Raw genomic sequence first — 12,943 nt, forward strand, 5'->3', positions numbered from 1 at the left:
CAGCCGGCTGAGCGAGGGAGCAGCTGGGAGCTTGTTACTCCAGGGAGGATTTCATGCCGACAGCTGAGCAGCACGGGAGCGGTTCAGCTGGTGGTCAGGGGCTGATATCCCTTTCTGCCTCTCCTAGTGACAAGGGAATCTCCTGACCTTGCCCCAGTAGGATTCCCAGCTGCTCCAGGGAATTCAGCTTTGCCCCAGTGTACCTTAAAGTTGTCCCCAAGGTGCTATACTTTCCATCAGATGCCCAAGATCAGCCTAGGATCTTTGCAGCACCTCTCCCCGTTCCCCCCCATATACCTCTACGAGGAGCTGACTGTGGCCATGCTGAGGAAATTCGGAGTGGGGGAGGAATTCCTCTTTGACCGCTTGGGTTGTGCTGTGCTCCCGTACGCACAGGAATGTGCACCACAGCGGGGCCAAAATCTCTCCCATCGTCTGCGCACGGCAATCTTGGCAGCTAATACAACTTCTCTCTGCCCCTCCCTCTGCACTTGAGCTTATGGAGGAACCACAGCAGCTAGTCAAAACAGAGACCTCTCCTCCTGGCCGCTGGAGAAGGCTGCTTGGCACATGGGCTGTGCTGGTGAGCTTTTGTTCGGTCTGACTTTTGTCTCCATGCCTAGCTATGTGAGGAGGGGCACGTATTCAGCCGGTGCCTTGGGTCGTTATTTGTTTAGCCCCGTGGCCACATGCAGCGCTGCATGAGAGCCGTGTTTGCTGAGCAAATACGGCTCTACTAGCAGAATTCACCATTTCTCTGGTGCTTACAGGAGTGAATCAGTGCTACCTGATAGCTAGGCATGAGCCGTAACTGCTGAATAGGACTGTTCATTTTGCCTTGTGAACACTGCTGCTAATCTCTCTGGGGGGGAAAAAAGTTTTTAAAAAGCATGTTATCACGTCCAAGCCTTCCTTCCTTTCAGCTGAGAGCTGAGGGCAGGAATCTGTTGAAATGGTAACAAAAAAATGGAACCAGTCACCTTTTCTGAAAAGCAGTAAAGTGGTTATTGCTTAACAGCCCTGTTCCTGATCCTCTGCGATATGCTGACGGGGAAAGGGGACAACTTCATACGCTGATGATGACTTGTCTGTGCCTAAAATACCTGTTTCTTGAATGCCACAGCAATGAGCCGGTGGGTTTTACTGTACAAATGCAAGAGAGATTCATGTGGATAGTTACAGCCTGAATGCTTATGAGAATAGTTCACTGAAAAATAGTGAGCAGTTATTGCTAGTGCAGCTAATACAGCTTTGAATTCAGTGTTTAAAGAATTGTTAACGTCTTGTCTTGATCATGTGATCAACTTTCTTGATGGGATTCAGCTTTGGGCTCTTTGAAGTGTTTTATCCAAGTATTTACTATCTGACTGTATTACAGCAAATGCAGATCATTCACACTGCTGGCTCTAATCCCTGTTTCTTGGCCAAATTCCAGTCTGACTGATTTCATTTTTTGCCTGTTGATGCCTAAATTCCTTACTGCCATTTTAGACTGCTGCTTCCTTTCGTGTCCTGCCATGCAATGTCATGTTTCTGCATGTTCTTAATCAGCCAGCTTTTTCCATCCCAGAGATGGCTATAGTTCAGGCAGGGGCTGTTGTAATTCTCTGGGTGCTTTGTGATCCTCAGGCTGTAATGCAAGTGGCGTTATTGCTTTGCCTAGCAAGTGTCACTTTCCTTCAGAAAGTCAGTAAATGCCTCTATTGCCTTTAGTATGCTACTGCTAAAATTCATGTCAAACGAGGCAGTCGCTGGCAAGTCTTATTTGGAAATCCATGCCAGGGGAGAGGGCTCTGCTCTGTTTAGCTGTAAAAGAGGTGCCTGCCCTCAGAAGAAATCCGGCTGGAGGGGGGACGAAGCCCATCGCGCCCCGTGGTGCTGCCCGGGATTCACCGGGCAGTGTGTGGGGAGGGGGTGTCCGCCGTGGGCTCTGCACCACCTGCTCGCGAAACGCGTTTGCAGCGTCCAGCACGTGGACAGCGTGAGGCCGGCCACAAGAAGCAGCGTTTGCAGGAGGGGAGCAAATCCCTGCTTGAAGGTAGCTGGACCCAAATTTCTTCTCTGGCAGGAGAGGAAGGTAGAGAACAGCAACAGCCCCATAAATTTCAGCTGACAAACACTTTAATGTGAGCCCTTTCGCCAGATGCCAAGTAGGTCCGGGTCTAGCTGGAAAAAACAGCCACAATTACACAGAGCCGTAAAGATAAAGAGTCCAGGATAGGCTTGTGCGTAGCAGGAGAGGGAGCTAGCAATATCAGTGTTATTTTTACCCCCACCCCACTTCCTCTCCATGGAGGTTTATATTTAGTGGCCTGTAGCAGCTGGCACTCCAGTAGGTGGCAAGAAGAGGAAGGATTCGCACCGCAATTTATAGCGCTCAAATCTTTGTCAGTGTTAAGGTGCTTGTCTTCTAAATCATTGGTAGTGTTTTGAGGAGGGTGAGTGGACAGGGAAGGAGAGGGAAAGACCCTTCCCCTCATTTGCTTTTTATTCACCTGGAGATGGAGCGTCTTTCTTATTTGCTGCCTCTTTTCTGGTCCTGGAGTCGAGGGTCCTTCTGGAGCTGATGGATTGGTGTGGTGTGGGATTGTCGGAGCAAAAGAGAAGGGCTCAAACTCATGCTTAGCACCTTCTCATGACCTCCTGGTCCTGAGCGTGGGGCTTGCTCTCCTGGCCATCCAGTGTCACTCCCTGCTGGGGCGGGACATTGGGCTGAGCAGGCTCCTGTCCCCACCATGGCAGGATGACTGCAGTCCCGGCACGGCTGGTGGGGGGAGACCGAGCAGCTTGGCAGCAGCCCCCGGCCCTGCAGCCTGCAAGCCCAGTCCCTCCCGGTCCCTGGCAAGGTGAGAGGTCCCAAATGATGCCTGTCGTGCCCTTCGCCCCCACCTCCTGCTCCTGGCAGCAGTGCTGTTGCTCTGAACCAGATCTCAGCTTGAGCCATTGCTGGCAGCGAGGCAGAACGAGCGCAGAGAGGTTTCCTCATGCTGCCGCTAAGGGAGCAAACAAGCCTGGCAGGGATTTGGCTGCTCAGAAAAGGGAACGGTGCTCAGAGCTGGCACTGTCCTCTGTGGTCCTGCAAGTGCTTTATCAAGGATCTGGATTCAGTTCTTTCAGCTGCTGTTAGAGGTGCGTGAAATTGCTAGATCTCTCTTGAAACACAGGGTCTTTCTCTCCAAGCTGCAATTTAAGTATCTTGGGGGGCTGGTGGGGGGAAATTTTGTGCAACTCTTTCTCCCTTTCCTGCCAATTCCTAGTGATGGCAGCCTGGGGCCAGGTGGATTTGAAGTCAGGTAACTACAGTTACCTGTTTACAGTTTTCAAAGTATTCAATGGACATGGGCAGCTGTTGCTCAGGATGCTGCAAGAGTGTTGTTCATTAGCGCAGCCCTCGCCAGAGATGTGTGGAAACTTGCTTATGCTCTCATTTGAAAGAAGAGTCGCTGGGGCTTGGCTGAACATTAATGTGGAAAGATTGTCTTCTGTGTGAACCTCCGATGTGCCTGCTGGGAGCATCATGGATTTCCCCTGAGCTCCCATGTTCTGTTTGGTAATTTAAGAGAATCGCAGTGCCTCACACAGAAGCCTTTGCTAGTGCCACTTTAGCAGTGTCAGCACGCACAGTCAAAACAAAACACTTCAGGTCAGTTTAATTCCTTGGGTGCCTGTGATATTAGCAGCATTTTCGCACACCGGCAGTGCCTAGTTTAAAATTTGCTTACCTTGCAAGTTAGGGAGCCAGATCAGAGCCATGCGCTGTGCAGACGGTTTCCAAAGCAAGTGTCAAGTTTTGCCTTCCCTTCAGAAGGAACAGCACTGCTCAGAGATTATATTCCTGGCCATGAGGAAAGCACCAGCACAGAGACTTTGTTAATGCAGCATTTGCTAGTGTCAGCATCCTCATTGTCAAAGCAGGTTTCTGTAGTGCTGAGAAAACATTTAAACGTCTGAAGCCTGAAGCGGATGTGTCTAGCATCCTCCTTGCTCCCTTTGCAAATCAAAGGGGCAGTGACGTGCTGCAGGTGCCCCGCTCCTGGAAGGGAAGAACAGCCCGCGCTGCTTGCTGGGCCCCTGGAGGGGTGCTCCCCATGCGCCGCTCAGGGAGGTCAGCGGAGGCGGTTGCTCACTTCTGTGATCTCTGGCCTCCCTTCCACCCCGAGCCGATCAACCGGGTGTCCTGCCTTGGTTCCAGATGCGCGAGCATTGCGGTCGAGCCTTCAGCTTTAGGTTTTTGCAGCGTTAAAGGTGGCAGAGGAATGGAGTTTACTAGCAGGTGGGATGTGTGAGCGGGGTGAATCCCAAGGATTTCAGGGGATTGCACCCGCAGCAGGAGGCTGTGCCTGGCAGCAGAGCATGGCCGAGGTGCGGAATGTTTATTTTACTGACGGATAATCTTTTAAGCTTTCAGATGCAGGCATGTCAACCCAAGTGTTCCCGTTGCCTTAGCGACGCGATGCATTAGCTCCCGGATGCTGTGTCTGATCGCATCAGTCTGGAATGTGATCACCATTTGTTTGTGCTGATAAACCCCGGAGGGGGCTGGGAAGGGGCAGGGGAGAGTGAGGGAAAAGGACTGCTCAGCTTGCAGCAGAGACACCCAGGAACAGGGGAGCAGGTCTGCGAGGGAGCATGGAGCACACCCCAGCGCTTTGGGGGGACGCAGGGAGGTCTGCAGACCCGGGGGAGCAGGGAGCGTTGGCCATTCGATAGGTTTGTCTCGGCGGAAGGAATAACACCGGGTGCCGCAAGGCTGGTTCTGAACACCGAACCGTGCGCAAACAGCTCCTGTGCCCAGTGCTGTCGAGCTAGAGACAGGCATGGCGAGAACCAAAGTGAGGAAAGGCGAAGCAGCACGTGGCTCTGAGGTGCCCAGGCGAGCTCCTGCAGCCTGTTCGTGTAGCTACTCAGACTCAGCACACTTTGCCATTTGTCCCTTGAGGGTTTTCTTCGTTTAAGGATTTTATTGCTTTAATCAGATCTCTGGCTAAGATGATTCCAATGCCAGTACAGGATCTGAGTCAGTCAAGAGCTTGTAAGCAAAATGTGAGCTCTCGGCGTCTCCCCTTCTCGTGGCCCTAAGGGATCTCCTCCCAGTTGGTTGCTCCCCTCAGGACTTCACTGGTGGCTTTCTTGCAAGAGCAAAGCAGAGAGACCCAACTGCTGGGACAGAGGTGCCTTCCTGTACAAGGAGGAGTGTTGTATTGAATCTTTTCTGTCACTGTTTATTCTTTCTTGCTTTCCTTTTGGCCCTGCTCCATTTTCCCTTTTTGTAGCCATTCCTCAAGTTTCCAAGGATGCGATAAGGCACAGCCTATGCTGATATTTATGATTCAGTGTCCATAACTGTGCCCTGGGCCCATGTCTGATAACTCAGAAAAGGCCCTGTGCACCTCTTGACCATGGTCAGCTCATAAAAAACATGAAGAACCTGATTCCCATGGTGACCATGAGGCTCCTCTTTTGCTCTGATCCAGCAGCAGGACCTTGAAGAGGATGTCCCTGAGGATATCCTGCAGATCCCCAGCGGGTGAAATTTGGGTCTGGGTGCTGCCAGCTCCAGAGAGCAGGAGCTGCAGGGAATAGTGGGCTTGTCCCACACACCATCCAAGCATCTCAGCCTATTCTTCTCCCTTTTCTCCAGGGCTCTGCCATCTCTTGCAGCGCAAGGTAAAATGAACAAGATGAAAAACTTCAAGCGGAGGTTTTCTCTCTCGGTTCCTCGGACAGAGACCATTGAGGAGTCGCTGACGGAGTTCACAGAGCAGTTCAACCAGCTCAACAACCGGAGGAATGAAGGTAAGGAGCCCCCAGGCCCCTCCAGCAGTGCTAGGGCTGGTCAGGGGCAGCTGGAGTCAGAGCTGTCAGCAAATATCTCCAGTCCCAGTGGCCTTCCTCTGGGGTGTGTGACTTGTGGAAAGTTGCTGCCCCTTTGTGTTACTTTCCAATCTATGCAGCAGGATTAATAACACCTTGTCATTAAATCTGATCTGAAGAGAGATTTAGACCTGTGTAGGGAAAGTGTTATAGGAGGGAAAGGTACTTGCAAAAAACACAGAGAGGAATGACACATCTGCGGCTAAGGGTGTGAAGGTGTGAGATCTCCTTCTGCCTGCGCCAAAGTGACAGGGATGCTTGAGCCTTCCCTCCAGGGGTACCGGCAGCAAATTTCACCAAGACCACAGGGCCCCGCTGTCTCTGTTCAGGGGAGCATTTGGGGCTCACTGAACCAGCCTTTCCTCCCGGACCCCCAGCCGTCTCCTGCGGTGCAGTTTTCAAGGCCCCATGGAGCAGGGAAGCTCAGGGTTAACACCCCTGTGAGCTGAGCAGGGCACTTCGCCTCTGCAAACAGAGCAGCCGCCTCACGCTGCAGGCTGGGGCAGGCTCTGCTGTCTCGGGGCGTACGAAGGGAGAGGCAACGCTTGAGGCAGGAACTGGGAGCAGATCGCACCGAGGCAGCCATGCACGGACAAGCAGGCAGAGCCGCTGCCAGGCAGGCGTTTGGAAACCTGATAAAGTTAGACTTGATTCATCCAGGGGTACGTTTGCTGCTGCGGGTGCAAGGCTAAACTGCTCCTGGCAATTGCGTTACGTGTTCGCTGCTGCCTCCTACCAGAACAGCTTGCTTTGCCCCAGGCCAGCCTGTTCAGGGGTTGGTGCCCTCAGCTCCATTCAGGTCACGTTCAAGCTCTTTTTCCCCTCACCCTGCAGCCATAATTGCTAGAAACTTTTGCTGCAAGCAGAAGCTGAGGCCGTGATGTAATTGCCTGGCACTCACATCTGCCCCGGCAGGGAGGGATCATCTCTCTGTCTGCTTGAAATAAGAGACGCAGTAACCTAATTTAGAGCTGGCTTTCCTCACTCCTACAGCTCTTGACACACTTCTTGTCTCCCTCCACACACCCAGGCTGCCCTGAACTGCATCCATTTACAGCCTCCTTCCCTGCTGTGACACCTGTGTCCTCGCAGTGAATCTCAGTACCTGACAAAAGGAGGTGTTGCTCTGCTCCCACAAACGTACGCCTCCCCTCACACCCCAGCAAGCAGTCAGGGCTATAATTAGACTCGAGTCCTTAATTAGATGCGTGGGAGATGTGGGGATAAAATGGTGCAAGGCTAAGAAAGTCCTGGGCACTGCTGGCTGCAGCTGCTGTTGCCTTCCTTGGGGGGCCTCGGCTCTGGGACGTGTGAGCCTGGGCTTGTTATCTCCGCTGTGCAAACCAAGGCTCTGTTGGGGAAGCCGTTTCCCTGTTCTTCTGCTTTAATGAGGCTTCAGTCACGGTACTTCCTTTGCCCTTGAAAGGCAAACCAGTACATGCAGCATCTGCCTAGCCCCCACCGTTTGGTCTCGGTCCTCCTGAGGTATCCGGGAAAGAATAACAGCAAGGTCAGAGCTGAATGAGCCTGGGGCCAGGACCTAGGGTGTTCCTGACCCTGGTGGTTAGAGATAAGTACTAGGCAGTGACATGGTAGTAGTGATCAGGAGATCGTCCTGCATGGATGCAGGAGTGCATCAGGAGCTGGCCCTGGGCTCGGGGTAAATCAGCACCACCCCATGGGGTGCAGTTCCTCACGTCCCTGAGGACCGAGAGGTGCCAGCCCCCCACCATTTCCCCACTTGGACGCAGCACATCCTGGTGCTGTGCCACATTTTTTCTCTGTGTGGTGCCCCATGCTCCCTGGTACATGGTTCCCTATTTACACCCGAGGCTTTTTCCATGCAAAACAGGCTAGGAATTGCTGCCCCCACTGTACCCACCACCCTGACAGGTTTCCCCCATCACCCCCCCCCCCCAAGCCCGCTCCTTCCAGTCTGAGATCTCTTGATTAAGTTTCGCTTGGGTTGTAAACAAGCCTGAGGACTCACCTCCACAGTGCCCTTAATCTCTGTCTCCTGCAAGCTGCGGCTGTTGTTTATGAAGAGCCCTGACAGCCACATTTGTCTGAGGCATCTCTTCAGCCGCTTAATAAACCCCGTGCTGCTGGGAGCTCTTTGCCTGCAGCCTTGTGCCAAGAGGCCTTGGCAGGGGCTCAGCAGAGGCAAGCTGGAGGCACGAGTGCAGAGCTGTGTGGGGGCACAAGCCCCAGCACCCTGGAGCGAGGAGGCCTTCAGGGATGGTTTGGGAGGGTGATATGTAGGACGAGTTGGGGGACAAGATCGGTGTTGTGATGCTGGAGGGGAAGAGAATGCGGTTTAGTGTGCAAGTTCCTCTTGCAGGGGTTGGTTGTGAGGACTGGATCTCTTGAGAAGCTGCCCGGTCTGGAGAGGGGTCTGACTTTAGGGAAGCAGGAGCTGTCTGAGGTATTGGTCTCCTGCGTTTTACAGATAGAGAAATCAAGGTGCAGAGAGGCAAAATGACTTTGCTAAGGTCGTGCAGTAAGCTGGTAGCAGAACTGAGACTAGAGCCACAGCAATCTCTCTTGTGCTTCTCCTCTCCCACACGATACAGGGAAAAGCTTTGCTTCAGGTTTCATCTTCCTTGTTCTGGGTCTCTGACCATGCCCCCAGGGCTGCCTCTCCCTATCTGCAGGGCAGGCAGGCCTGCCTGCAGTGAGCGTTGCTCTCCAGGTGAGTGGATGCCCAGTGACAGCACAGACAGTGTGATCACTTACACCAGAAAGAGCAGTGATCACAGGGGAGATCAACAAATCATTTTTGTTTCATCACCTCATACAGCTCTTCAGGGAATTGCTTGCAATTTTTATTCCCCACCCCCCAGCATCAGAAATCGCAGGTTATCAGAATTCATAGTTCCACAACAGTCTGCAAATGCTGCCCTTCCGTGGCTTCTGAATGCCTCTGCCTGCCCTTGAAGGGGAGAGTGATGCAGAGGCCGAAGGACATGTTCATGAGATGCTCTAACAGCATGCAGAGAGCTGCTCTGACTCTGGCAACGGGACAAGGCACAGCCTTCTTGTGGGTAGAAGCCTGCCTGGTTTGTTGGTGGTGCGGTGGGAAATCCCCACCCCTGCTTTCCCCATCCTATAGTCTCATGACCTCGCTCCCAGCCACAGAGGCCGATAAAGCTGGACTTGAAAGAAGCAGAGCTGGCAAATGGAAAAGCAAACAGCTTTCCAGCTTGGATACCTCCTGTCCCAGACAATGTCACCTTGGCAGAGTCTGAGGATGTGGAGAGGGGAGAGGGATGTGGTCAGAGCTTAATTCGCTGGCACCCTGCGTCAGGGGCATCTGATGCTTCTCCACCCTGCCATGCTGTGCTTCGCTCCCATGGGCAGCACGACGTTCCCGCAGCCACGCGGGCTGCTGAGCCGCAGAGGTGGAAGGAAGTCCCTGGGTTAGGGAGAGCCCAGGCTGGGCTCTGTGCAGTATCTGTTCTCTGACATTGGCCACCACCAGCCGCTTCCAAGGAGGCGGCAGCACATTCTTGGAGACGAGGTACCTTCTCCATGGCTGCTCCAGCCTCACGTTCATGCTCTAGGCAAGTGAGCTCTTTCCTTTCCTCTTAGGCTTCCCCAGTCGTATGTACCAAGTACCCCAGACCTGATTTACAGAGGCATCGAGTCTTGGTAGCTCCCGTTTGCTTTGATAGGAGCTAGTGGCATTCAGCAACAGTTCATATCTATCCCAAGGATTTGTCCCAACACAGCTACTGCCTGGGCTGTCCTCTGAGGCCAAATAAGGTCCTAGTATATGGGCTGCAAAGCGTGCATAACTCCTAGTTTGCAGTGGCATAAATCAGAGCCAAAGCTGGCCTTTGGAACATAAGGCCACAAAGAAGTGATGAATAGGGGGAGGAAGGAGATCCAAGATCCGAGTGTAGCTCTGCCTTGTGAGCATAACAGAGCCTTGAGAGGAGAGTTCACACTTAGCAAAGTAATTAAAAGTTATAAGTCAGGCAAGCAGTGAAGGGTTCTGGCCCCTTTCCTTGGGAGATCAAAGCTTGTTTTGGCAGAGGCAGTGTTTAAATATATTTATAAAAAAAGGCGGGAGGTTCGTCAAAGGCAGCCGCTGTGTCTGCGGTCTCACTTTAATTTGCTTTGATATCCCATGCAGCCTCATTATTTGCACAGTGTCAGGGCTCACTGTAATCCTCATGAAATGCAGAGCAGACTCAAACAGGCCTTCGCATTTGCTCACCCACAGCCTGACGTCACCTCCTGCAAGCACCCAGCAAGATCCTCAAAGCCCAGTGGGCCCACACCAGCCCTGCGAGAGCATCACGGTGGGACTGGATTCGCAGTTTGTTTCTGGGCTCTGCGTGCACCTTGTGGGGGACCCAGGATGGACTGGGCTAGCACGTGCAGCCTGCGCTCACTGGCCTCAAGGCAGCCAAAACACTGGAGAGAGCAATTTTCAGCTTGGATTTACCATATATGCCCAAATGGGAGCCACATTCCCTCTTCCCCTCTTTCTTCTGCTGAGATTTTGCTCTTGAGAAAAGTGCAGCCAACCTTCTTTTCCGTTATGAACTGATACAAATGCGCTGATGAAACTGGCCGGGACTTGATGCTATGGGGCGGCTGTTGTCCTGCGTTAGTGGCCACCATTCAAGCAAACGTGGTACATGCAGGACTTCTGTCTGTCCATTGGCAATCTCTCCTTGGCATCAGTGGGAGGCCAGGGGAAAACTGATGTAAACACAGTTATCTGTATCATGTATCCTCCTTTGCTATCATTTTCAGCATTGCCCCATGAGAAAATCTACTCTTCTTCAGGTATTGTCTGCACTGTCCTCTCTTTCTCTCCCTTTTCTCCCATCTCTGCAAGTCGTCTTGGTATTTCTATGTCCGTTTCCATCCTGTGATAGTTCACATCTTTTGCCTACCCTATTTCCCGTTGCATCCACTAGAATGCTGAGGTTGTCATCTTACCTTTGGCCTTTAGGCCCAATACTCTTGTAGATGAGGGAGATTGACACTAATCTACCTGGCGGGCTCATTCAGAGAGACATTGCTCCTGGCTTGCTTCTTTCAGGGACAGGCTGCCTCTTTTACCAAGACTTTGGCCTTATTCCTATAGGAACCAGCAAAAAATCACCCAAACTATCTTTTAAAGTGGATTAGTTGAACTACAATCAATCCGGTGATAAATAATGTCATTCAGATGCTAAATGGCCTTTTGTTTAAGACAATTTGCTTAGGAGGTGAGCAAGTTAAAAAGATTTGATCCAGTTCAATTGATGCACTTCAATTTTATACCTGCAGCTAATTCAGATTAAGTTTCCTAGCTATTCCTGCACAGACAGATGCTTGGAGAGAGACAGAGAGCGGGTCGCCCAGTGGTCCTGGGAGAAAGAACATCTCTGCATTGGCTGATCCCATCCTTAGGTGTGGACTATCTGTAGAGGATGACATCCTGCTTCCCTATGGTCTTGGTCCCCTTGTTCCCCTAGTGACCATGGCAGGAAACCGCATCTTTTCCCAGGTCATTTGTCTGCCATCTCTCATCCATCAGATGGGCAAACTGCAGCCAGGTCCCAGCCCTGCTCACTGCCCCGTGAAAGCCAGCCCTCCCTCTCCAGGCTTCAGCAATGAGATCATCGCTGGCTGCCCGAGCAGGTTGGGATTGGTGCGCTGAAGTCGATGTTAGAACAGGAGGTTTTCTCTGTGCAGCTCATGGCAAGAGCTTGGCAGCGGGTAGGCAAGGGGCAGGACTCAGTGGCTCGGTTCGGGGCACTGCCAGTCCTCCCTGGGGCGTTTCTGTGCTGCAATGTTTTTCTTTGCTCTGGCAAACTCACTGCAGAGATGCCCAGGGGCAAGGAGCACACCAGTGATTTGTGGCAGGGCTGTTTGATCCTGGAGGCCGCTGTAGACCTTGCTAATGGGGAGGGTAGCAACAAAGTTTAAACTGAAAGGGGGAGAGCTGTATGGCCACCAGGAAGAGGCCAAAATAGTTGTTCCTGCTCTGCCCAGCACCTTTTTAAAAGGAGACTCAGGGATGCGGTTGTTGCTCTGTCCACCTGTGTTTGAATGGGGAGCACACCAGTTAGCCCAGCCTCACTCTGAATGTCCCCCTTGGAAACCGCCTGCCTGTGAATTAGGGGAATCCACTTTGCTGGGGTCTGCGTGACCTGTGTTGAACTCGTTCAGTGTTTTGCTGAGCTGCTGCCTCAGTCGCTGCACACCAGAATATTCCTAGCAACCAGCCAGTAATTACGGAGTGAGGAGGTCTAAGTGCAAGCCTCAAACTGGAGACCAGAGAGAGCTCAATGGCTTATTTTGTCCTGATTTCTTGTCAGGGTTTTATGGGCTTGATGGGGCTTCACACTTGGAGTCTCAAGAGAAGAGAGATTTTTCTGAGCTGCTTTGGTTTTCAAGAGAGTTTTTGTGCTCCTCAGGGCTGTGTGTCTGGCTAAGAGCAGCAGGTTGGGGCAGGAAAGCCTGGAGTGTTTTGTTTTACACTAAATGACTCTGCAGCCTTTAATCCCAAACATCATCTGCTCAGAATTGGTCCTTGGAGGAAGGTGCTCACCTTTATGTCTGTTAGTTTTGGTGGTTCCTGAAGCAGATTAGATAAGTGTGTTTATAAGCTATGTGGGAGGCAATGCACTAGGAGCCTGGAGCAAAAAGCAGGTATTCCCTCTGCCTCTTAGGTGCAGAGAAGGAAAAGGACTTTCCCATGACCCCAGGGTATCTCAGTGTCCAGGCGTCTTCAGATCTCCCTGCCCTGTGTGCACTCTCTTTCTTCAAAGCAAGTGTTTTGGGCCTTGGCAGCTTTCTCCTGCCACTCCAGCCAGCTCACTCTCTTTTCTCTTTGTCCTCAGACCTAGCTCAAGGGCACTTGCAGCTGGGACACCTGGGCAGGGATTTCCGAGCAGGCACCACCCCTATCTCCCCCTCCGAGGTGGAAGGCCAGTCCCCAATGGCTGTGCGCTACCGAAACAACAACCAGCGCCGCTTCTCCATGGAGGCAAGTACTGCTGCAGGCTGGAGCGGGCAGAAGGGACATGGCAAGGGCACCCTGGCAGTTCTGGTCATCATGTAC

The 12,943-nt window shown here is 52.3% G+C and overlaps 1 protein-coding gene across 1 annotated transcript in view; it reads left to right on the top strand.

Moving 5' to 3' along the window:
* The window catches only part of CDK18 (cyclin dependent kinase 18), a 41,750-nt gene that overhangs the window by 16,354 nt on the left and 12,453 nt on the right, over positions 1 to 12,943 (top strand). The window contains exons 2-3 of the mRNA XM_013942770.2: positions 5,642 to 5,796; positions 12,723 to 12,868. Of these exons, the coding sequence (XP_013798224.1) occupies positions 5,673 to 5,796; positions 12,723 to 12,868 (270 nt within the window). The 5' untranslated portion in view covers positions 5,642 to 5,672. The remainder of the gene's footprint in view (positions 1 to 5,641; positions 5,797 to 12,722; positions 12,869 to 12,943) is intronic.

This window comes from Apteryx mantelli, chromosome 25 (genome assembly GCF_036417845.1).
Source record: "Apteryx mantelli isolate bAptMan1 chromosome 25, bAptMan1.hap1, whole genome shotgun sequence".
In the NCBI taxonomy this organism is placed as follows: domain Eukaryota; kingdom Metazoa; phylum Chordata; class Aves; order Apterygiformes; family Apterygidae; genus Apteryx; species Apteryx mantelli.